The sequence below is a fragment of the Stegostoma tigrinum genome, chromosome 22 (genome assembly GCF_030684315.1).
Source record: "Stegostoma tigrinum isolate sSteTig4 chromosome 22, sSteTig4.hap1, whole genome shotgun sequence".
In the NCBI taxonomy this organism is placed as follows: domain Eukaryota; kingdom Metazoa; phylum Chordata; class Chondrichthyes; order Orectolobiformes; family Stegostomatidae; genus Stegostoma; species Stegostoma tigrinum.
Window position 1 is genome coordinate 31,230,463 of NC_081375.1, and position 26,500 is coordinate 31,256,962.

A 26,500-nucleotide genomic window follows, 5' to 3' on the forward strand; every position below is an offset into this window, starting at 1 on the left:
AGATTTCCAGAAGGCTTTTGACAAGGTGCCTCACAGGAGGCTGCTAAGATAAGATCCCTTCTGGCACAGATAAAGGATTGGGTGACTGGCAGAAGGAAGAGAGTTGGGGTAAAAGGGTCTTTTTCAGCATGGCAGCCAGTGTTGAGTGGAATTCTTCAGGCGTTAGTGTTGGGGCCGCATTGTACATTATCCATGTAGAAGAAGGAACAAAGGGCATTGTTGCTCGGTTTGCAGATAACACAAAGGTTGGTGGGGGAATAGCTAGTTTTGAGGCTGCAGAAACACTTAACAGGCTAGGAGACTGTGCAAAGATGTGACAGATACAGTCCAATGTGGGCAAGTGTGAGGCTTCTGCACTTTGTTTGGCAGAGGCATAGCCTATTTTCCAAATGATGAAAGGCTCAGAAATCTGAAGCACAAGGAGATTTAAGAGTCCCAGTTCGGGATTTTCTGAACGTTAACATGCAGATTCAGTTGGCATTTATGGGTTCTAGAATACAGGAGCAGAGATATACTGTTGAGGCTGTACAAGACTGGTCAGGCTACATTTGGAATATTCTGGGCAATTTTGGGCCCATATAAAAGGGAGGATATGCTGGTGTTGGAGAAGGTCCATAGAAGGTTTACAAGAATGATCCAGGGGATGAAGGTCTTGTCATATGAGGTGCAGATGATGACTCTGGGTCCGTATTCAGTGGAATTTACAAGGATGAGGGGGGATCTGATTGTGACTTTTAGAATAGTGAGAGGCCTGGATAGAATGGGCGTGGACAGGATGTTTCTACTAGTACGACTAGGACCCAAGGACATAGCTTCAGAATGAAGGGGCAACCTTTAGAACTGAGATGAGGAGGAGTTCCATCAGCCAGAGGGTGATGAATCCATGGCATTCCTTGCCACTGAAAGCTGTCGTTGACTAGGTCCTTGATTAGTAAGGTGCTCAAGAGTTATGGGGAGAAGGCAGGAGAATGGCATTGAGAAACTTATCTGTTACGATTGAATGGTGGAGCAGACTTGATAGGCCGAATGATCAAATTCCGCTCCGATATGTTATGGTCTTATGGAGTTACTAGAGTCTCGATCCTACAGTCCTGACTTATATTTAACTGAGATCACGTCAGTAATGACTTTTTCTCTGACCTACTGGAAAAACAGACTCTCACCAGTTGAAAGACTAGGTTTCTGGTTTTGGTGTTGTCCTGCCTGGTCATTTCTTTCTCTTAGACTTGTCACACCCGTCTTCCTTATCATGGACACTAGATGTCCTCATTCACATCTATACAAATCATACAAAGCTACTTATTTTTGCAGTTATTTATCTGAAAGGCATGTTCTGCATTTGCAGCTTTTCATTCATTGGGTCTGATGTTGTGAAATCTGGCTGTGCAACAGCATTATCATCCAGAATAAACTGCCTAGATTTTATAAATTATGTTTGCAGATATAGAACTATGTAAACGGATTTTTTTGCCTTTTGGACATTAAGAATGAAGTGATGTGCTAATCTGTTCAAATTTATAAAGGATCTGTTAAGAAAATGATTGTGGCTAATTTGGGGCAGGTGAAAAGTCATGTGCAGAAAAGCTTTTCTGATCTCTGGGCAAATGAATTGTGGCTGTCAAATTGTTGTTATTCTAATGGCTTTTGCACGCTTGCTTTTCTTGGTTTGAGTACCTAAAACTATTCCCAAAGTGAGCCCTTACTCCCAGGACCCAGACTATGTGTTTACCTACCCATTATCCAGGTTACTTGTAATGAGAACAAGCAGGGAGCTTTATCATGGTATTTTGACGTATGGTTTATTTTTGGTGTCCTGACTCTTGACTTAGAAAACAAACAGAATAAAAATTTCATTAGATGGTGGCTCAGGATAATAATTAGCACAGAATTAATTAAAAAATAAATGAATAAGTGAAAAGAAATATCTACTTTACTGTAGATTTGTAACAGACCCAAACTTGTTCTTCGGAATGTTAAAAAAAATTGCACATGCTTTTTGTTTGTGCAAGACAGGTGTCGGACAACTGTTAAAAGCTTTTGGAGAAAAGTTATTTTAAAATTATCTTGATAAAATGTAGTAGTCAATTAATGCTACACTAGAAGGAGCAAAAAGGTTTCAACTGGGAAACTACTGATGAAGATCAGAAGACTTTCTTCTGATTTCGGAAAATGCACAAGGGGTCAGTGTAGCTTCATATCAAAGGGTGTGAGGACACCATTCAATGAAAACTTGAGAATGAGGAAAAGTGGCAGTGCATTAAGAACTGTGAGGTATAATTTATGCAGAAACAAAGTTGAACACCAAAGGAAGGCAGTTAATAATTGATCATTAGTGTTTGATAATACTGACTAATAGAACTCCGTCCATTTGAAGACAATTTTAAATATAAACTTGACTAGAATATCAAATTATTCCATGCTTCAAATTGATCTGTTCATGCCATCTGTTTTTTCACATTATTAAGTTTATCACACAAATCATTTTCAACTGTCTGAGATGAATACATTGAGGCGATCTTACTTATTCTTTTAGTTTTGTTCAAACATTTACTATCTTGCTGACAATACATGTAACGCCAGCATAGGTTTATTTCCTAAAATGAGATTTCATTGTGCAAATTGTGAGACCTCACTTAAGCAAAACTTAGTTGAACTTACAAATTGGGAAACTACAATAATTATTCATCTCAAAATATTGCATCAAAGAAAAGAAACTATATATACTTTATGTATTAACTTTGAATATATTAGTTTTTAGGGGATGCATTGTTGCAATATCAGATGATTTTTGTACAGAATATTCAATCTCAAAGTTGCATCATGCTGTTTTATATCTATTTGCATAGATATAAATGAATAAATTCATTTATTTCTTCAAATAATATTCATACACTTGATTTGTTATATGGCTTGTGTTATTATTTTGTTTTCCTGTGGGAAACTGGAGTGGAGGAACGTGAATGTTATTCTGCCTGAGAAAATATGTCATCTCTGCCCATTTGCACTTCAATTGTGAATCAGTGGAAACGTGTGGGGGATGGGATGTTTACCCAGTTTGTTGAGATCATTTGTTACTGATTGGTTTTCTTTTGGCAATCTCGAAGAGTTGGAAGGTTGAGAATGCTTTGGGTGGTTGTTTGGGTTCTTTTAATTTTGAAAAGATTATTCAGATTTCTTATTTGTTTCATTTGGTCTCCGACTTGGTAGGTGCCAAATGGCAAAAATAGTTCAAAATGGAATATATTCATTCAAAAGCCTGATGGCTTTTTTGAAGAGTTGTTTCGATTGTTTTTACATGACCACCTTTGTTGAAATATTGATGAATCGTTTTTAAATGTGGTGTTGAAGACAATATTTTATTTTGTCCCCTGCAGCTGAATGTGACAATTCAAATATCTCTACAGAGGCTCCAAGAACAGATTAGCCAGTTGAAGGATTCTTTGTTGCGCAGTTTGTCGACACGCCAAATGTATCCTTTCAAAATCGGTGCAGGTCCACATTGTAACAAAATATAGACAAAGATGATATATTTGTATATCCATGCATAAAGTACATACTGTGCACTCTCTTAATTGAAATTGTGGCAAAATATCATGACTGAATAATCTGTGGCTATTTTACCAAGCAATTGCTTTCTAAATACTGTGAAAGATGACAAAATAGAATGAAAAAGTGGTGCATTGTCTCTGCCTTTGTAAAATATCACAACTCAGGAATTGAAACAAATGCTTACTAACAACAATTTTTGTTGTTATTCTTGTAGGCATCAAAAGGAAAGTTAAAGTGAGTTGACTTCTAATCTCTTCAACTTGTTTATATTGCAAAGCTAGCTTTGTGGTTTGATGTTCAGAAGAAAAATATACCTGAGAAGCATGGAAGACACTATTTTATGAGATCATTCAACAGTTATGTGCATTCAAATGGGGCTTTCATTTAACTTTTAAAAATATGGATATATACAGATCTTTCAAGTTCATAAATAATTTTGCACACATTCCTTAAAGTGTGGTTATCAGCTTAGGTGGCATGAGCTCAAAGTTAACAAGCTGAGACCAGAGTTTGCTCGTACTGGATTGTGCAGAATCACCACTTGTTTTGAATTATGTCTGCAAGAATCCTGCTCATGCACTGTATCCAAATAACCTGCACTGTACAATGTAAATTCACTGATGTAGCGCACCTATAATGGCACAATTTTATGGGAATGGCAGAATAGCCGATGAAAGTGGGAGGAGAGTTGGATAGGCTGTTTTTAAAAATTGTGGCAAATAGGAAGGATCTTTGTAACAAACAGACACACAGAAGACAAATGCATAATAATTCTTTAATAATTCATGTTCAGTACACAATTTGAAGCAGACAGGCGTCAAAATTTGGTGGATGATTTGTTAACGAGACACCGACAGCTTCAGACATCACTCAAGAATGATGGCACAGAGCCTGATGTAATGAGGTATGATTTGAATTGAGCTTCCTTTAATTTGAAAACTTATTTTCAGTTTTGATTTACTGCAGTGTTAGCAAGTTTTTTTTGACAACTTTTGCTATCATACAAATGTAATTAAATTGTTTTGCCCTTAATTAAGATATTGAGTAATATTTTAGTACCTCTTTTAAATTTAACTTTGTCGCTGACTAACAAAGAGCCGAGTACTCCAAACCTAGAGGAATCAATACTTTGGTTCATAATGAAAGCAAAGGATTTTGAATGTAATCAATTCATGTGCTCAGAGGAGCCAATAAAAGTCATTACTGTTGTTTGTTGCATTACTGTTAGAGTGGATACGAATGAAATTGAACCTTTATGGTGCCCTTGAGGTGCACAGCACATATGGATTCATGAGGAAACTACATAATAAAGGACAAAGGAATTAAAAGATATGTTGATAGGTTGGGATGAAATAAAGTAGAAGGAGATTCATTTGAGGTGTAAATATTGATGATGACTGGGCTGAATGACATCTTTTTGTGCTTTTAATTCATGTTAATTACGTGAGCAAGTGCAGCACCCGTTTTGGCAACGTCTATGTCCACTCATCAATTATACAATCATAGAATCAAATAATGCAGAAGATGTCTCTTTGGCTCATTGAGCCTGCACTTAACGAAAAGAACCGACACTAAATCTATGCTAGTCCTACTTTGCAGTACTTGGACATAGCCTTGAGTGGTATGACATTCAAATACTCATCCAAATACTTTTTAAAGGTAGTTCTACCTCACCTATCCTCTCCAGCAGTATATTCGAGAATCCTACCACCCTCTCGGTGCAAAATCTTTTCCACAAGTCCTCTCTAAATCTGCCGTTCACTTTAAAATTATGCCGTTTCATTATTGATCTTTTAACTAAGATGAATAGCTACTTTTTGTCCATCTTACCTGTGTACCTCATAATCAGATACATCTCAATCAGATACATTTCAACCTTCTCTGATCTAAAGATCACAACCTGAGCTTATCCAGCCTCTCTTCATAGCTAAAATGCTCCATCCTTAGCAATATCTTTTTGAATCTGTTCTGCAAACCCTTCAATGCAAACTTTTATAATGCACACCCAACCGCACACTACTCCAGCTATGGCTGAATCAAAGTATAGCTGTTTAGTTCCAAGATAGCCTCCATGCTGTTATAATCGATGCTACCACTGAAAAAGGCAAATGTTCTGTATGCCTTTTGAACTAGTATGTGTGATGTGGAGGTGCTGGTATTGGACTAGGGTGGACAAGGTCAGAAGTCACACAACACCAGGTTATAGTCCAACAGGTTTATTTGAAGGCACAAGCTTTCAAAGTGCTGCTGCTTCATCTAATGAAGTGAAGAAAAGCGCACAGGTGCAGAATTTATAGGCAGAGAGATCAAAAGATCGTACAGATGGTGTGAGTGGAGTTTTGACAGACTGAATAACAAGTTTCTACAGGTGAACAAAAGTGTCAGATGGTGTGAGTAAAGTGCCAAGACGTGAATAGCAAGTGAAGGGATGACCTATAACCTGATTAACTGAGGCAGAGAAATAATTACAAAAAATGAAACTAAGATGGTTTTGGAGACAAACCAAATAGCTGGAATAACATGATAGATATGAGTTATATGCTGAAGGTCTAACCAAAGTAACAAATAATCCAAAACTGTGCAAACTAATTTTGCTGGAGAGATCATAACGAGTTATCAAGGAGATGGCATCAAAACAGGACAGTAAGGAAGATTTTACAAATGCAGAACAGTATGGTTGGGTTACATTCAGCCTCCAATCTTTGGGTAAGCATCCTCCAAGACGGCCTTCGAGATACATAACAATGCAGAATCATCGAACAGAAACTAATAGCCAAGTTATGTATGCTTGAAGATAGTCTCAACCGTCATCTTAGGTTCATGTCATACTACATGTAACCCCACCATACTGTTGTGTATTTTTAAAATCCTCCTTACTGTGCTGATCTGATACCATCACTATGATAACTTGTTAAGATCTCTCTAACTTAATTAGCTTGTACAGTTTTTGATTATTTGTTGCTTTGGTTAGACCTTTGGTATGTGACTGTTGTACTTGTCATGTTATTCCAGCCATTTGGTTTGTCTCCAATCCCGTCTTAGTTTTAATTTTTAAAAATTATATCTCTGCCTCACTTAATTAAATCATAGGTCATCCCTTTGCTTGCTATTCAACTGTCGACACTTTACTCACAACATCTGATGCCTGCAGAAACTTGTTATTCAACATGTTGGAACTTCACTCAAAATTTTGAACTCTCTGCCTGTAAATTCTGTGCCTGTGTGCTTTTCTTCACTACAGCTGATGAAGGAGCAGTTCTCTAAAATTTTGTGATTTCAAATAAACCTGTTGGACTATAACCTGGTGTCATATGACTTCTGTTCTTAACTGGTCTCTTAACCTGTTCTCCCACCTTCAGGGATCTGTGAATAAGCATCCCAAGATCCCTCTGTTCCTCTGAGATTCCTCATGTGTTGCCATTCCTTGAATACTCCTTTGTCGTCTTTGTACTTCCAAAGTGCATAAGCAACGTTTGTCTGAGTTAACCTCCATTTGTCATTGATCTGTCCATTTCAGCAACCTGTCCATCTCCCCCTGTAACGTTAGACCTTCTTCGTGGTCAACTATCCAGTGTTATTGACATACACACATGCACACAGACACCCACTCCCTTCTAAATGTTGTAACTGTACCTGTTGCTACATCATCGTCTAGCACATCATTCCATATATGCACCAGTGGCTGCTCAGGTCCCTTTTCAATCTTTTCCCTCTTAGCTTAAACCTAAGCTCTCTAGTTTTGGGGTATAAGACCTTTGCTGTGCACCTTTATTGATGCCTCTTGTGATTTTATAAACCAGCCTCTCCTTATAACTCAAATCCTCCGGTCCCTTTTAACATCCTTGTAAATCGTTTTTGCACCCATTCCAATGTAATAATGTTCTACAGCAGGACTACCTGAACTGTACTCAGTATTCCAAAGGGACTTCACCAATATCCAGTACAGCCTCAAAATGGGTCCCAAGTTTCATACTCAATGCTCTGACTAATGAAGGTAAGTATACCAAATTCCACTTGCACCACCCTGTCGACATAACACACCACTCTCAAGAACTATGTACCTATACTCCTAGGTCTCTCTGTTCGACAACACTCCCCAGGACCCTACCATAAACAGTACAAGTCTTGCCCTGACTTGTCCTCACATTTATCTAAATCAAGCTCCATCTGCCACCCCTCAGTCAATTGGCCCAGCTAATCAAGATCATGTTGTACTCTTAGATCATCTTCTGCACTGTCCACTATGCCACCAGTTTTGGTGTCATTTGCAAACTTACTAACCATGCTCCCTATTTTTTTTAAACAAATCATTTGTGTAAATGACAAACAACAGTGGACCCAGCACCGATCCTTGCAGAACGCCACTGCTCACAGAACTCTCGTCTGGAGGAAAAAAAACCCTGTACCACCAGTCTGTCTCCTACCACTGAGCTAATCTTGTATCCAATTGGCTAGTTCTCCCTGGATCCCATGTGATATAACTTTACTTAACTAACCTACCATGCAGAACCTTGTCCAATACCTTGTCGACATGAACTTTTGCAATGTCTACCACTCTGCCCTTATCAATCCTCTTGATCATGAATACACAATCTCCCACGCTCAGATCAACTGCAGTACCCTCACTACACACCAGATCGCCTCCTTGAAAAATTAATTCTGATTTGTTCCGGATGACCTCTGTACGATAATGCCTTGCTGATTATCCCTGATCAAACCTAGCTTCTCCAAATGAAGATTAATTCTATCCTTCAGAATTTTCTCCAAAAGTTTCCCTATCACTGATTTCTTAAATAATGTGTCAATCTATTTTGAAGGAGATAGAAATTTTAGACAGGAGAATCGCTGCTGTCTTCAAATACTGCCATGAGATCTTCAATATATACCTGTGAAAACATGTGAAGCCTCAGTTTCAACATCTGTGCAAGACACTGCCTCATGCAATATAACCATCTCTTAGAACTATAATGAAGAATGAATGTATTGGTACAAAACTTGGCTGGTGCAGCTATGACAGGGTTTCCAAGCAGAGTCTGTGAGTTTGATTTACCAGTATGCCAATGGACCTGATTCAGTTGCAGAGCAGGACAGGGCACAACCACTTGGAGCAACAGTCTTGTTAAAATTTAAAGGTTGAGCCATCCACGTGATCAGAAGTGCACTGACCTGCCGCAGAAGACTAGGACTCATTGAGCCACTGTCTTGCTGACATCTCCTGAGTTGTTTAATTTCTTCAGGGTGATGTAACAGCGCTATTTACGTCCATAAACATTGATCTAGTGAAAGAGACAGTTGCCACATTGCAGGATGAATCAGTTAGGCAGGCACCCCAGGACACCAGCAACATCAACAAGGACACCACCATAGAACTACTAGATCTGTACCTCACAACCCACTTCATCTTCAATGATGGCATGTAGAAACAAATCAACGGAATGCCAGTGGGATCCCCAATATCAGGACTTTTGCAGAAGCAATAATACAAAGGTTAGAACGGATAGCACTCCCTATTGTACAACCAAACTTTGGGTCCGACATGTAGATGACACCATAGGGATTATCAAAGTAGTAATCAAGAAGAAACCTAATGACACGCAAACAACATCCTCACCGGGATAAAATTCACAAAAGAAGAAGAGAACAGCCTCCCTTGACATAATGGTAGAACACAAAAACAACAGGGAACTCCAGACCATTGTATATAGAAAGACCAAACGTACGGACCAGGACTCAATACACTAGCAACCACCTCAAAGCCCAAAAATAGAGCTGCATCCAGACTCTTCAAATGAGCCGCAACACATTGCAGCAATCTGGAACTACACAAAGCAGAACAGGAGCACCTGAAAGGATGCTTGAGATGAATGTGGATACTTGAAAAGCACAATCCAACGTTACCTCCAAAACAGACCACAACAGAAAGACACAACAGGACCAGACTCATGAATCACTCTACCATGCATCAAGGACATTTCAGAGATGATGACAAGACTACTCAGACCCCTAGGTATCACAAACCAAGAGTCACTCTGCGATAGCTACTGATGAATGTAAAGGATCCCATACCCAAAACCAGCAAAACTGGGGTAATATACAAAATACCATGCAAGGACTGTGAGAAACACTACATTAGGTCAAACTGGAAGAAAACTGACAATACAGATACACAAACAGCAACTAGCCACCAAGTGACACACATGACCAATTTTCACTGTCTCATTACACATCGACAGTGAGGTACACAAATTCAACTGGGTCAAGACATCCATAAACGCACAAGCAGAAACATGCCAGAGAATTCCTGGAGGCCTGTCCTAACTGGAACTCCATCAACAAACACATTGTATTCGACCCAATGTACAAACCACTGAGAAACGAAACATCCTTAGAAACTGAGGCATATAAATTACAAGCGGGACGGAACACTGACGCTTCACTGGAGGCGCATTGTTAGCTAGCAGGGTGACGAAATGTTTGCAACAAAACCCACCCGCTCGGCGAGCGTTCCTACAACCTCAGGGTTCCAGTGTTTTGGTGTCCCTGTGCCCTAGTGTTTTGGTGTCCTGGTGTTTTGTTGTTATGTACCTCTAGTAGGTAAATAGCTGCTTCAAAAGCTGGAGCTAGGTAGTCAGAGGCAGTTGAAGACACATCTTGGACGTCTGGAGTGCAACTCCGATGTCAGAGGAATTTTAGAAAATGGCCAAAGGTGATAGGAGCCAGCAAAAGAAAAGTCTCCTGAAGTCTATGAAAGGCTGCTGTCAACACATGAAGAGGCCCTGGCAATGAATTGGTTCTGTGTTCAGGTTCCCTGTAAGTAAGGCTATGAGAATCTCTAGGAGAACTGAGAAAGAGCAGGACGTCAGCCTGAGAGATGGAGCACTGATGAAGAGACATGATTGAATCATCAGGAAGTAAGCAATTGTTCGTGGCACTCCTAATCAAAATTGAAGAGAGTTGATAAGTGGAAATTTTGAGAGTGAGATCCTTATGGAGGAAGATCCAGGTGTTAATGGGACTTTGACTCGTGTGATGACTGGTGCCTGGGTGGGTTACTGACACTCCGTGGGATTTTTCTTGGTCACATCTGCAATGAAATGTACAGGGTATTGTTCTCAAGAACAGTTGCTGATTAAGTTATGTTGACCTTGTGTTGGTTTATGTGGTTCGAGCATAAGATCGATAATTGGTTGTCCATTTCTTGCTGATTTTAGTTGTTACAGTACAAAAGATATTGTAAGCTATTGTACTTTTTTGACTTGATGTCTGATTTAACAAACCCATGAAATCTAATGACCTTATTCTATTTGTAAAGATCTGGAATTCCCAAATTTCAAAAAAGTTGCTGGTCCTTTACCAAAACATAACCAAGTTTGGGTGTCTGGTTTAGGATTTTAACAGTACATTACATGCTTATGTTATGGAATGGAGACTTGACCATACAACCTTTAGCCTCAGCCTATCATTGAATCAAACCAACATTTAATGGCTTTTTAGAAATGTAATACGCTATAGTTTCGTTTGACTAAAATCCTACAAACTCAGAAGCTGAGAGTAGTGAATATACACACAAAGTGGGTTATTAAGTTTCTTTAAAAATAATTGATAAAGACAAAAAAATTCTACAAACAGAGATTTCAATATTCCACTGTCCATTTTGCCATGTAGCATGATGTGAACTTTCCAGTAAATTTGGAACAATAACTGAATGCTCAGATTTAATCCAGGAATACTTCGTGCATCGGAAAGAAGCAAAGCACAGAGTTTGCTATTTACCCTCATTATGTTACATTGACTTGCTTATAAGCAAGTATGCAAGTAAACCGAGACAGTGTGATTCATGGGATAGACCACATCTTTGTCTTTTGTGTTCAAAACCAAGACTGTTGTGCAAGTTAAATGCGTTTACGCAACCTCATTCCTATTTTCACAGGCTGCTAATCAACAGAAGAATGCCTGTAAATAGCACAAATTGATACCCCTAAATTTCATTCAATATAAACATCCATAAGAATAGATTGTGTAGAATTATGGTGAGGCACATGTACGGATTGAAAGGAGAAGTCAGCGACTGTAATTTCACTGGTATTTGAAAGCCACTTGTATTTAGATGCCAAAAATATGAAATATAAACAGAATATGTTGAAAATACTTAATAGATCATGCATCACCTGTAGAGAGAGGAAAAGATGCCAAAGCAGGCTAAACACCTTTCTTTAGTTTGAATGAAAAATTTGCAAAATTGAAAAATTCAAAATAATTTACATTCCAGGATTTTAATCCAATGCTTTTCCCCTTCCTGCTTTCTAAGATCTCTTGATTAAATACTGCCATTTCTCATTGAGAATCTGGTGATCTGACCAGTCCATTTCTCCTATTGTGCCTTAATGGAAACCTCTTTCTGTCACTCCCAACAATGCCTATTGCAGCTAATTCACTCCCACAGTGGATCCACAAAGGAGAAGTTCCTCTTCCACTTTAAGTGTCAGATGCTGAGACCATTTAACTTGGTTAGGAGTTAGGAGATTCCTCAATGGGACAAAACTGGCCATTTTTGTACAATGTATTTCCATTGAAATATGCTCATGTTCAGAACTTGATCGTTTGGTTTAAACTTTCATTTTCATTGCTGAAAATCTGTTTTTTTTTAAACAAGATGTATGCAGCATTGTGAGCATCATTCAAGGAGCTGAGGGTAGATGCTTGGATCACTGGGAGAAAGAGCCTTGGAAAGGGAGAATTCTATGATTTGGAAGTGTTGGGAATGCAGTTTTGGAAATTGTGAGCTCTGTGAGAGCAGACCTAAAGCACGAGCTTAACAGATGCAACTTGGAGCAAGGGGTTTGCGGTCAAAAAAGGCCAGAATAATGGGAGAGCCTGGGAACTTGGATGGAGTGTGGATGGCAGCTAGTCTTGGAGTGCACGTTCCAGCAGCCTTTCAGTAAGTGGAGCTAAAGTCAGTCAGAAATGTTCTGTTTGACCTGTTCTCAAACATGTTTAACAAAAACCACCCAGTAACCTTCACTTCCCTCTTCAATCAAATAACGAGCTTAAATTTCCATGAACACAAGTATAATACTTCACACTGCATGTTGTAAGATTTCTAAATGTTTGTTCAAAACATTCTTTTAAATCCTAAATTTAGTTCATATATATAAGAAAATTCTTCTCACATTGTGTATCATGAAGTTTCAGTTTGTCCTTTCCCACCGTCTTCAAAGTGACAATGTAGCAGCTGAGTTGTTTCAGTTCAACAATGTGAAACAGAACTGGTTTGGGTGTCTGGTTTAGGATTTTAACAGTATATTACGTACTTTTGTTATGGAGTGTAGGCTTGACCGTGCAACCTTTTGCTTCAGCCTATCATTGAATCAAACTAACATTTAATAGCTTTTAAGAAATGTGATATGCTGTAGTTTTGTTTGACAGTAAAATTTACTGTTTACATTTACATTTGAAGTAGTGAGCTCGGATACTTGAGTGACTTGAAGTATTAGTTGTACAGTAACTTGGTGAAAACAGGTTATATTTGTAGCAGATAAAATTTCTCTAAATTCTTGGCTATTAATTCAGTATTTTTATGCTCAGATGTGTCAGTGAAATAGCTGTGGTTTCTTACACCCAATTTTGGTATGAAAAACTCCCACATCAGGTGTAATGCAGGTTAGATGGCAGAGTAAAGCTAGTCTGTACCTCTATGGGCCCCAAATCCTTTAATCAGATGAACAACAAATACTGCACCAAAGAGTTTTATCAATCATAGTGTAATGTGAATTTGCCAATTAATTTGAAATATTGGACAGTTTCGTGAAATACATGTATGTGTTCCGTGGACTGAATTAAGTTTCCAAACTCATTTTGCAGAGTTATGCTTGCTTAACTTACCAAGGGAGGCAACTTATCCCATCATTCTGGGCTGAAGTTGAGCCCACATCCCAGAGGTGAAAGGTCTGGATCTAATCTATCACACTACTTGCTCAATAGCTTTTACTGAGCTGGTTTCATGGTACATTAGTGAATTATTCATGTGGTCTAATCTTATTATTGTAATAGTGCCTTGATAGGGTAGTCCCATATATCCTTGCAGGCATACAATCGGTAAAGGTGTCCTGTACTGAAAAATTATTTTTCTGAAAATTGAGTGAGTGAAACATTTAATTTTCAAATTAGTATAACCCCTTTCTCCCTTGAAGTTCATCGTGCTCATCTATGATAATGTCTAATCACAGGAGATCCCTTCCATATTATTATCGAGTGACCACTGCGATGGGTAATTGCGCATATCCAGAAGTTATGCAGCCATCAGCAAAGGATGCTGTATTACTAAAAAGTTGAATTATTTATTGAATGTGTTATATAACTAACTTAGTGGTAAAAGACAACTGGAGAAACACAGCAAAATTTGGGTCAGCCGAACAGAGTGCACTGATTTGAAGTTTGATCTGCAGTTTATCCCTGAACGTGATGTATGAGATTTGACAAAAGTTAGACTATTAAATTGAACTTCATAAGATTAATTCATTCTTATTAAGACTGGCAAACAACTCAAATATTTCATTTAGTTGGAACACTTTGTTCAATGAATCACACTTGCCCCAACACCTCCTCCCTCACCCCTATCCCAGGCCCCAAGATGACTTTCCACATTAAGCAGAGGTTCACCTGCACATCTGCCAATGTGGTATACTGCATCCGTTGTACCCGGTGTGGCTTCCTCTACATTAGGAAACCAAGCGGAGGCTTGGGGACTGCTTTGCAGAACACTGCCGCTCGGTTTGCAATAAACAACTGCACCTCCCAGTCGCAAACCATTTCCCCTCCCATTCTTTAGATGACATGTCCATCATGGGCCTCCTGCAGTGCCACAATGATGCCACCCGAAGGCTGCAGGAACAGCAACTCATATTCCGCTTGGCAACCCTGCAGCCCAATGGTATCAATGTGGACTTCACCAGCTTCAAAATCTCCCCTTCCCCCACCGCATCCCAAAACCAGCCCAGTTCGTCCCCTCCCCCCACTGCACCACACAACCAGCCCAGCTCTTCCCCTCCATCCACTGCATCCCAAAACCAGTCCAACCTGTCTCTGCCTCCCTAACCTGTTCTTCCTCTCACCCATCCCTTCCTCCCACCCCAAGCTGCACCTCCATCTCCTACCTACCAACCTCATCCCACCTTCTTGACCTGTCCGTCTTCCCTGGACTGACTTATCCCCTCCCTACCTCCCCACCTATACTCTCTCCACCTATCTTCTTTTCTCTCCATCTTCGGTCCGCCCCCCCCTCTCTCCCTATTTATTCCAGAACCCTCACCCCATCCCCCTCTCTGATGAAGGGTCCAGGCCCGAAACGTCAGCTTTTGTTCTCCTGAGATGCTGCTTGGCCTGCTGTGTTCATCCAGCCTCACATTTTATTATCTTGCATTCTCCAGCATCTGCAGTTCCCATTATCACTCACACATTTAAGATCACCTGTTATGAAAATGACTATAGATTGCTACTGTTCACTGAGTTTATATCCATTTTCTAAAATAGGTTGTTTGCAATTTTCACTTAAACTGGCGCTGCACATTTTTCTACTGAATTCCATTTGGCAATTGTACCAAAAATTGTCTTATCATTAGACAGTTGTGGTGCAGCCCTTACTGACTTTAATCTCGTAAAAAAAACAGTAAATCTTAATGTGTGGCCTGTGTAAGAAAAAAGTTGCGGTTGAGTTATCATAGACACTTGGAAAGCTTTTTTTCTGGGAGGATTTGCGGTGAAACAATAGTTCATGCAAGATTAGCTGCTGGTTATTAGGCAACGACACAGCTCTCTGATTCCATTCCTCTCGTCTTTTCTATTTGAATAAGTCTCAAAGCCTCATAATGAGTTAAAGCTGATCACAAAAAAAAATTCAGAAATCATCTACACACTCCACTGCTCTGTGACCATTCCAAAGATTTAAGTGATTAACATGGCAAAATCAGTGGGAGGCTAATTGGATAAGCTTTAATCTTTACACCACTAAAGCAAGCGTGGTAAGATCAGAGCGTGAAAAGGAAGTACAATGGTGTTTACAGCAGAACAGTTACCAAACGTGTCATAAGGATTACTGTTATCAAGTGATATTTGTCATTTATTTTTGATGGATTTGTAACAGGTTATTCAGAAATAGACAGTGATGCAGATTGCTGCTAATTGCTTTCATTATTGTGTAGATTCCTTGACTTGAAATTGAAAATATATGGTTAGGATTTTTGGAAAGTATAGCGGATTAAGGAACCATGCATATGTTTGCCAGCATTTCAAATTATTCATTGTTTATGCATTTTACAGTCTAGCTTCTAGTTTTTCTGCTGGAATGTCAAGAAACCAGGAGAGTGCAGAAAGTAGAAAGAGAAGTTGTTTTTGGAAAAAAAGCTCTTTGCTGAGATTTAGGCTGAACTCTTTATGCACTGTGCAATGAATGGACCTCATTTTCAAATTTTGCCAGTGCAGACAGCTGCTTTAAGTATTAAGCCTAAACCTGCATGGAAGTTCTGATGAATTGAATCAAGGGGAAGCTATTTTTCACATTTTTCTTCCGTCAGTGTAGAACACTATCATTTAACTCGCTATTGGAATTGTTATTTAATTTACTAGGCTTGGCCATAATGTTTTTTTTTGTTTTTGTTTGGGTTAATAATTTTACATTTAATAAATGGTAAGTGTTTGTTCACAAAAATAATTAACTACTCAGTACTTTCGATGGTTCACCAATTAGTATATTGTTTGGATAATTTGGAACATATTTACGTTTGTGTGTTGTTCCACAATATGTACCAACCTTGTCACTGAACCTGTAATCATTTTTTGACTGCTTAGTAAGTCTTAACATCTTAACATGATTGAATAGTGATGAGGCTTCCATTGTTTAACCCATTTAGCTTTATTCCTTCAATGATAGCTTGAAGAAAATCAAAATTACTGTTAAATCCATCATTTGTCCACCTTGTGTATGATTTGCATATTTCTTGATATTTCACAGTTTGACTTCATCTTGTTGTCTCTTGTACACTTGCATGTCGTAAGATATTCCTTGTATAACTATAAATGGCATTCTTTTATAAATTCAAACACAAGATTTAGATAATTTCCTTTACAAACATTTTTTAAAGATTTGTAACTTAGTATTTCACCGTTGTCATCCCCTGAGCAAAAGTTATTTAGAGCAATATACTTCTGCATTTCAAGTACTTGATTTGAAAATGGAATACATTGTTTGTTTCCAGTTGTGAGGAAGATCTTAATAGATCATTGACTATGTTGGAAGTCACACATTTTGTTTTGCATGGAATCAATTGAGAATATTTAAAATGCCTTAACTTTGATTTTTCCATATCATTTTTGCAGGCATAGTTAAAATGATCGGCGAAATTTTTGTTCAAATTTCACATAATTTTCAGGTCTAGCCTTATAACTGGAGATCAGAGGACAGGACCTATCAATCCTTGGTTAATGGAAGAATCAGAGGAGACTAAGGGGCTCGATTTTCATGAAATCAAGCATCAACAGCAGAGGATCATACAAGGTAAAACTCATCTTTGTGGAGAGACAAGTTCTTACATTTTGTTTGAAAGAGGTCTAAATATATTGGTCTCTTTTGCATATTTGAGTATTATTGTTAATATAGATATTTATAAGCTTGAAGTTTCCCATTAATTTTAACAGCCTGAAAAGTGACACTTTTGCTGTTAGAGCTTTTAGAAAGTTAGCCAGGAAATAATTCAATACTATCTTCCCACGTAACTAAAGAAAATAACAATAAAATGTATATGGTAATGAATTTTATACTTGTTAAAAATAAACAGTGCACTATCACTGGTAATGCCAGAAAATGATATAATTTAAGACTCATTTTGAAGTTTCCATAAAATCTGTAGCCTAAATGCTTTTGTCTTTATTGTTGTAACACTGATTAATGCAAAGCAATGATCGTCTTGTTGTCCTTTATTAAATTATCCTTGTAACGTCATGGCCAATATATTGTGATATCCTGCATTGTAAATACTTTTGAACAGCATATTGATTATGAGTTGCAAACATGTATCAATAAATTGTGTAATTTAAATTGACTTGAATTCCAAATTCGTTAAGTGGGCATGCAACTGTGTAACTATGCAAAGCAATATTTGTATGTGGTGCAAAAGAATAAATATTAATAACTAACAACTGATTTATGTTTTATTCTAATCTGGGTAAACTAATTGCAGTTGAAAGAAGCCATTTGGAAAACTAGTTTCCAGACTATTTGACTCATTTGTAAGAATAATAAAGTAATTCATGACGGTGAGCCTTTGCAGATCTTAAAATTGACATACGTACTGAACTGGCTCTGTGCTCCATGGCAGCTGGTTCCGAAGAAACTGACCAATTCGATGCTGTAGCCGCAATGCGTTTGGATTGAATTACTTGGAAAGTACAAGTGTCTTGCATCTAGGTAGACAGCTGTGGTTGGAACAACTGAACTAGTGATGACCATTATAAGCAATTTACAGTGCTCAGGGATATAAGAAAATACATTGTATAACTACAACCCGATGGCAGCTTGTGTCATTTAGTGTTGGATATAAGTCTAATTGATGCAGTCTCAGTGTTCTGGTTCCATACCAATTGTAGCATATCCTCAATCAATTTGAGGATATCAAAATTAAGCATGTGTTCAGGGACATTGCAGGATTATATTTTAAGCTGTACTGTTGGAATTAATGGAATTTCCAAATAAACATGAGAAATATTATTGACCATTGGAGACTGTACACCTCTGTACTGGTGTTTAACTGTGTATGTATAGAGCTATACTTTTCTTGGACATGAAACCAGCATGGGAAAGGTAAAATAAGTTGGTCTGTCAACTTGCAGTAGATTCAAGCCCATGCTGATGTCACGGCAGCCCATGTAAAAGAACTACACAATAATTTATGATCATAAAGTTGTTGACAATGCTTAGTTCAAAGTTTTTCACTTTGTCCCCTTTATGAAATGTTGGATACAGTTGTTGAAGGAGATGATCATATGAGCATTTATAAGGACAATGTGGCGAATAAATTTGAAGAGTCTTGGTACAAGATTATTTTTCTTCAACAACCACGACAGCTGTTATCTCACATGAAAATTTTAAGCCTGCTGTTAATATCAAATGGCAAATGTGATAACACAGCCAAAATCTACACCAATGAGTGTAGTCCAAAACACAAGAGATGTGGAGAATTATAGAAGTTTTTAAAATTCTTTCGTGGGAAATGGGTGTCTTTGGCAAGGTCAGTATTTATTGCCTAATGCTGGTTACATTTGAGAAGATGGCAATGAGCCACCTTCATGAACTGCTGCAGCCTGTCTAGCTTTGACATTATAACAGTGCTGTTTGGGAGAGTAATCCAAATATTTGCTTCAGTGACAGTGAAGGAGTAGTTACGTAATTTCCAAATCAGGGTAGCATTTAGCTTGGTGTGGAATTGCAGATGGTGATGTTCCCAGGCATCTGCTGCCCTGTTTCTTTTAAGTGTTCATGATCACAGGATTGGAACGTTGGATGAACACATAAAATGTATTGTTATCATTTGGGAGTTTGAATTTTAAAGATGAGACAAATGGGTTTTGGTTTTAGATCTTTGAAGGTGATTTGTTCATTTTAAAGGCCAGAAAGTCATTTTTGATCAGTGAGTTCAAGCATCATTTCCAAGAAAATTTATGACTTAAGCACAATGACCGGATGAATCAAGAGAAAATAGTAGAGGTGAATATGAGGGTTTGCAAAATCTTTGGTACGAGTATAAGCTAATAGATGAAGACGGAGCAAGGGAGAAAGAAATGACGTCCAAAGTAGAGTTAATGTGCATTAAGGTATGTAAGTGCTTGGAATATAGTGAATAATATTGGTGAGTTACAGACTCAGATTGACTTGTGGCAAAATGATATTATGGCTATAGAGACTGCACAATAGCAAGCCTCGGTGTTAAATACTGCTGCATATCAGTTTTTTTTTCTGGAAAGGTAGGAAAGGAAGAGGGACAGATGGTCTAAAAGGTCACCTCCTTGACTTTATTAATAGAGACATAGATCAAGGGGTTGATGTTGAACTTGTTTGAGACACTTGATAGACCTTTGCTGGAGTGCTGGGTACAGTCTGAGTGCCACATTACAAGAAATACATGAATTTATAGGAAACAGTGCAGAAGCGGTTTACAAGAATGGCTCCAGGAAAGAGAAACTTCGTTTACAAGGATTGATTGAAGAAGTTGGGACTGTTCTCTTTTTGGAGAGCAGAAGGCTAAGAGGCGATCTGATAGAGATTTTCAAAATTATGAGCGGACTGGGTAGAGTAAATGGGTCAAAACTGTTCCTGTCTGTAAAAGGAATAAGAAGAGGAGGGCACAGATTTAAAGCGATGTCGAAAAGATTCAAGGATGAAATGAGAGACAACATTTTCACTCGGTGAATGGGTAGGATATGGATTTCATTGCAAGTATGGTGGAGGCAGTTTCAATTGAGGCAATCAGGAGGACTTTGAATGATTATTAGGATAGAAGTACGGTGCAAGGGTATGGAGGGAGAAAAACAAGAGATAGGCGCCAGGTTATGATGCTTGTTTGAACAGTCATTGATGTCTGCAGTACAGAGAAAGGCCTTTTGGCTCATCACATTTACTCTGGTCAAAAACAACCAACTAACTACTGTGCAGACACATTGGGCTGAATGGCTGCCTTCTGTACTGTAACAATTCTATGATTCTGTTTACACACCAAGAGGTCTGTCTCCAATACTGTGCTTTAAAAGAAATCACTACTGCTCCAGAAATGGCTACATCAAAAGGGGTTGCTATTGAGCAGAAATGGAACTCATTCTTTGGGAATTCCACATCAAGATCATATCTTGGGTCACTTCCAAGCTATATGCCATCTTCATTTGGAACTTTATCAACATTCCTTCACTGCTGCTGAGTCAAAATCTTGGAACCCCTTTCTGACAGCACCGTGGGTATGCCTACACCACAAGAACTGCAGCAGCTCAAGAAGGCAGCTCATCACCATCCTTTACAGGGCAATTATGGATGGGCATTAAATGCAGGTTGAGCCAGCGTCCCACTCCCCACCATATTTTGGAAACTAAAATGGCGTAGACTGTATTTTGCTCTTTGTTTGAAATATTGGCTTTACAATGGTTGCATGCCAGAATTTGGGTGTTGTTTTAATTTTCTACCTCTTGATTAATCATTGCCTGAAATATTTCAAGACAGTGATTGTCTTGGGCTTCAGAAATGTGGAAAGCTGAGAGAAGATCTGTCATGATTTGTCTTTTTTAAAGCAGATTGGGGTATTATTGACACATTGTGAATCTGTAATGTGGATTGTCTTCATAGGTAGAGATATGATGGGTTGACTATGAATGAAAATTGAAATTGTCACTTTATATAAAACATCAATTAAATGTGAGAAAAAAGCAAACTGTCGGCAGAATCAAATAAAATGTTTAGCCAGTTTCCTTTTTGATCTGGTAATTTACTTGGCTTTACTGCACTTTTTCAATATTCAGAGCAAGATGCTGGATTGGAAGCTCTGGTCACAGTGATAGCCAGACAAAAGCAGATGGGTCAAGATATTGGAAATGAACTAGATGAACAAAATGGTGAGATTCTTCTTTTACTAAAGGTTATATTTATTTAAGCTCTGATATATGTCTTGTGTGATAAATTTGGCTAGCTTGCCTTTCACAGTTAGGTTATTCTCGTGTTGCACTATTCATGATAACGATTTCAAATTTATCAAATGTAAGAGTGCAATGGGTGTTATTTAAAATTTTGTTTATTGTACCTCTCTCTCTATAATGTAATTTTTCTATGACGTTCACAAGAACAACCTGCAATTTCTTTTATACTTTTCCTGATTTTCTTTCTTTTAATGGAATATCTGCCTTCAATAGATTTAAGGCTAAATTTGAAGTTTGCTATATTAAGAATTACAGACCTCTTTCAGAGGTGCACCAGTCAGTGACGTAGCATTTTGGAGTTTTAGAATGTTGGACCCATGCTTAATTGACCCTATTCATGTGAAATCCAGAGCAAACTTCCTTGAGTAGCCAATGGTGGTCTTAATGTTTTGAAGAATGTGTAGTTTAAAATTGTAGGTGATGGTTAAAATGTGTAAATCTTAAATATTATAACTACTATTGAAAAAGACACGTGCAATGTTTCCATTAACCTTACTTTTCACAATTTTGCATTTCACCCTTTAACACAAGATGCATCAATAATTTATGTAAAACATCCCAACAAATTGTGGTTGTCCATCAAGCATTTCACCACTAGGTGGCATTGTGTGGATTCTCAGTCATCTAGTTGGGAAAAAGAAAGTAAGATTTACATTTCCATAGCGTCTTTGATGACCTCAGACCTTCCCAAATTCATACCTAGACAAACAAGTACTTTTGGAGAATAGATGATCAATACACTTGACATAACAGGGGAGGCAAGGGTAACGGCTTTATGGTTGGACTGTTAATCCAAAGACCCAGTTAATGTTCTGGGGACCCAGGTTTGAATCCTAATTTGGCTAATGGTGGAATTTGAATTCAATTTAAAAAAAAACTAGAATGAAGAGTCTAATGATGACCACAAAACCATTGTTGATTGTCGGAAAAATCCATCTGGTTCACTAATGTCCTTCTGGGAAGGAAACTGCCACCCTTAACTGGATGTGACTCCAAACCTACAGTGATATCATTGACTCTTAACTGCCTTCTGGATAATTAGGGACAGGCAACAAATGCTGGTCCTGCCAGTGATGCCTTCATTCCATGAATGAATAAAGTAAAAATTTGTGTTTCCAAAAATTAGGAATTACTTGTCACCGCTGCACAGATACCCACTTTTCTGGACTGGAAAGCTTATTAGAAAAGTGGGGTTAAAATTGCTTCAGAGGTAGTAGGAACTGCAGATGCTGGAGAAACTGCGATAACAAGGTGCAGAGCTGGATGAACACAGTAGGCCAAGCAGCATCAGGGGAGCAGGAAGGCTGACGTTTCTGGCCTAGACCCTTCTTCAGAAAAAATGGGAAAAGTGGGAACCATTTTATAAATGTTCCACCTCTCTTTTCCTGCAAGATGGCCAGATGTCATCTTCCCTTCCCAGATACATTTCAGCAGATATAGAGGGGTAAGCCATCCAAACAAATTTCCCAGTGCATATGCAGCCCAATTTCTCTCTAACCGTTGCAGTAGAGATTTACTGGAAAGGTTTCTTCCCTCTTTACCAGTTATGTTAGACTTTAGCATTCTGTTCTATATCTTCTCACTAATTCTTTCCATTGTTCACAGGCAACTGAGGCATGAGTTTCATTGCCTTCACTCAGTCACACTCTATTCTGTAACTTGTATATGCTTTAAAACCCCCATCTCTCTTCCAATGCTTCCAGATTTCATAATAAACATTTGTAATGATATTAAACCAAGGATCCATCTCCTTGTCTTCTGGCATCTCAATGCCTCCTTTTGATTATTGCCAGATCATAACACACTCCCGCTGCTGCCTTGCAGTTCCTGCAATGATAGTTGTCAACACTGTGAAACCAATTACTGCCCTCCTGGCATCCAGGTACAGCAGGATGATTCCTTTTTCACTGCATCTACAGACTATTTACTACTATTTTGCTGTGTATCCTGGAAAATTCTTTAAAAGTAGGGTGTAAGATTGTGCATTACTCCAAAAAGGCAATGCTTAACGGCCAGTGACTTGTATCTTCCAGAAAAGTATGGCCATAGTTCTTTCATTTGAGCCTTTGAAATGCTGCTAATTGTCACTTCCACAATACATAATGTAATTAAAATTTAATTTGCTGTTAAATCATAAACAGTTATGGGCCCAGTAATGTATTACTCAATGCACTTAAGGTGATATATCCTTACATTCTTTTAATGACTTCTGATACCATTTTGCTATTATATGTTAACATAATGATTCCATAAAATTGTACTATTATAAACAATTGAGAAGGGCCATTTTATGGGACAAAAGTTGTTATGATCCCATCTGCTGGTAGTATTAGACAAGCCAGATTCCAAATTAAGACCTAGCTTGATATGCTGTAATTTTTATTTTTGCTAGTTTTTTTTTGCTATGGTGGTTAGTCATTGGCAATCCCTTGTGAACACATTCAATGTACTTTTAACAAAATAACTGAAAAATATTACATCCAAGAGAAAAAAATCTATAGCTTACTATACAAAAACTACTCAAAACAATCTTATTGGAAATACTATAAATAAAGATTCAGCCTTTTTACCTGCAGCAACAACTTTACAGATGCTCAAGCTTGAGTCGACAGTCATCCTTTCTCAACTTTGAGGTTCCTTGTTTGTATGGCTGTATTGGTTTCTGGCCAGCAAATTTCTGTAATCAAAAAACAGTATTTTTTTCTTCAGTTAATATCTCTATCTGAGACCTTGAAGCAAATTGCTGATATTATTCATTGTTTCTTAAGAATGTTCTTTAAAATCCTCTTCTGTGCCCTTCTGTTTCTGAAACCTTTTTCTTAACAACTTTTAAGCCAATTGGAACTTCTTTTCCACCCAGCCTACTTTGGGAACAGCTAAGTGCTGCTGAAGACTTTTCCTCTCAATGAAACTTTCACATTGCCTGACTACTTTTGGCGTTTCTGTCAACTTGGTGATACTGGGCGCAGCACCACCAGTTTTCATTTTACTCATTTTTTTGATGCACTGAACTGTTCACCTTGAGGATTAACTAATCTCAAAACAAAATCCAGACACCCCTTTACTACTTGCAGAACTCAAAAGTGAAACTATGTTTCCCTTTCTTAACATACGATACAGAAATCGAACTTAAAAACCTGTACATTGTTTTTCTTTTTCATAACTCAAACTTCCAAATAGTAATATATCATGAATCTTTGTCATCAGATCAATTTAATAAGTCAATTCCTCAAAGTATGGGAATGTTTTGTTCACTAGACATTGACCGGAGACCAGAGTTTCACTTGTTTATTTTCAGTCGGTTGAAGATGTGGCATTTCTTTTTGACTGATATGAACGTTTCTTCGTGAGATTTCCTGTCCAATAGTACTTGTATTTGAACAAAAGTGATGGCAAAAAAATGAAAATCAGTTTGAATCCAAGTGACAAGAGTTGCATGTTCATTATTAATTTTACTTACTGGAATAATCTGTGTAGGCTTTTTAACATTTTTATTTGGTGTCTGCCTGTAGTGCCTTTTAAACTAATTCGGAATCTTAATTTAGGCAGATCCTTTGCAGTTGGTATTCGAGTTGAGTAAAACCTTTGAAAATGTTCAAGATTGTTGTTTGCAGGCAAATGCAATGAATATAATGAAAGACAGACATTTGCATGTATAAGACTCTAATTGACATAGCCAGACATTTGCAAATGCCAAATCTGTTGAGACACTGTAGGTTGAGATTAACTTTCAGGAAATAAATGAGTTGGTTTAGAATCTGGCAGAATCTTTGTTTCCTAGTATGATGTCATTGCTGATTACAAACACCCGGGGCTGGTGAACAGCTTCAATTTAGCGATAAACTTGATTTTGTTGCATTCTTGAAATTTTATATTGGCGCAGCCTCATTAACCTGTTTATGTGTTCTATTAGGGATTGAAACACTGTCCATTATTCATTATTGTTTTGTTGCTGAGCAACAGACCGTCTGTGTTGTTGCTAATATTTGTAGGTAATGAGGTAATTTGCAAAGAAAATTTACTTTATAAAATTTTGGCCAAAAATAATTTTTAAATATTTCTTATACTTCATTAAAACAGATGTAAAATTAGATTCATTTAATTACTGAAAACCATAGGCCATTTCCTTTTCAGTGATGTTTCATCAGAGTTGTGCTGTCTCGGCTAATACACTATAAATATGGAAAGCATTATGGAATAAAATAATATGTAGCAAGTCATATTTTGAATTATGAAAATATAACAAAATATATTCTAACATTCCTTTTTCACTGAGCCAAGATAAACACTTACATATTGTAGTATTAGGACTAAACATTGAATAAGCAATCAAAAGTTCCTGAAGCTTGAGAAATCTTAATCTTCACCTCACAAGTAGCCTGCGTCTTTACTTGTTTCTAATTGTGTAAAATCATTCTGATTTTCACTTTGTTTTTGCTATGGCTTTGGGTTGAAACCTAGATTAATAAGATTCCACTTGATTTATTTTGTGAGCTGTCTACAAGGTGAGAGGTGACAGACGTGAGGAGTGTAGCATCCTCTCGTCCATGCCAGGATTGAAGGGTTCCAGCCAAATACTGGAAAATGGGACTAGATCATTTTCGGATATCTGGTCAACATAGGTGAAGACCGAAGAGTCAGTTTCTGTGCTGTATAACTGTATGACTCTGAGTTGTCCAAAGTCAGATAAAATTATTTTGTGTATTTCTGAGTCAATAAAACCAATTTCTTTCCAACATAAGCTACTTCTTTGGGATGGAGGGAAGTTAATCTGCTTTTCAAGTCCATATATTCTGCCAACATGAGTCAATAAAAGCAAGCATGCAGGTACAGCAGGCAGTGAAGAGAGCTAATGGCATGTTGGCCTTCATAAGAAGAGGAATTGAGTATAGGAGCAAAGAGGCCCTTCTGCAGCTGTACAGGGCCCTGGTGAGACTGTATCTGGAGTATTGTGTGCAGTTTTAGTCTCCAAATTTGAGGAAGGACATTCTTGCTGTTGAGGGAGTGCAGGGTAGGTTCACGAGATCAATTCCCGGAATGGCGGGACTATCATACTTCGAAAGATTGGAGCGACTGGGCTTGTATACGCTTGAGTTTAGAAGGATGAGAGGGGATCTGATTGAGACATATAAGATTATTAAGGGATTGGACACTGTGGAGGCAGGAAGCATGTTTCCGCTGATGGGTGAGCCCAGAACTACAGGATACAATTTAAAAATGAAGGGTG

At 38.0% G+C, this 26,500-nt stretch overlaps 1 protein-coding gene across 1 annotated transcript in view; it reads left to right on the forward strand.

Moving 5' to 3' along the window:
* Positions 1-26,500, forward strand: part of stx8 (syntaxin 8) — a 253,228-nt gene that overhangs the window by 12,797 nt on the left and 213,931 nt on the right. Inside the window, exons 3-6 of the mRNA XM_048555614.2 lie at positions 3,375-3,469; positions 4,343-4,453; positions 16,974-17,098; positions 21,100-21,192. Of these exons, the coding sequence (XP_048411571.1) occupies positions 3,375-3,469; positions 4,343-4,453; positions 16,974-17,098; positions 21,100-21,192 (424 nt within the window). The remainder of the gene's footprint in view (positions 1-3,374; positions 3,470-4,342; positions 4,454-16,973; positions 17,099-21,099; positions 21,193-26,500) is intronic.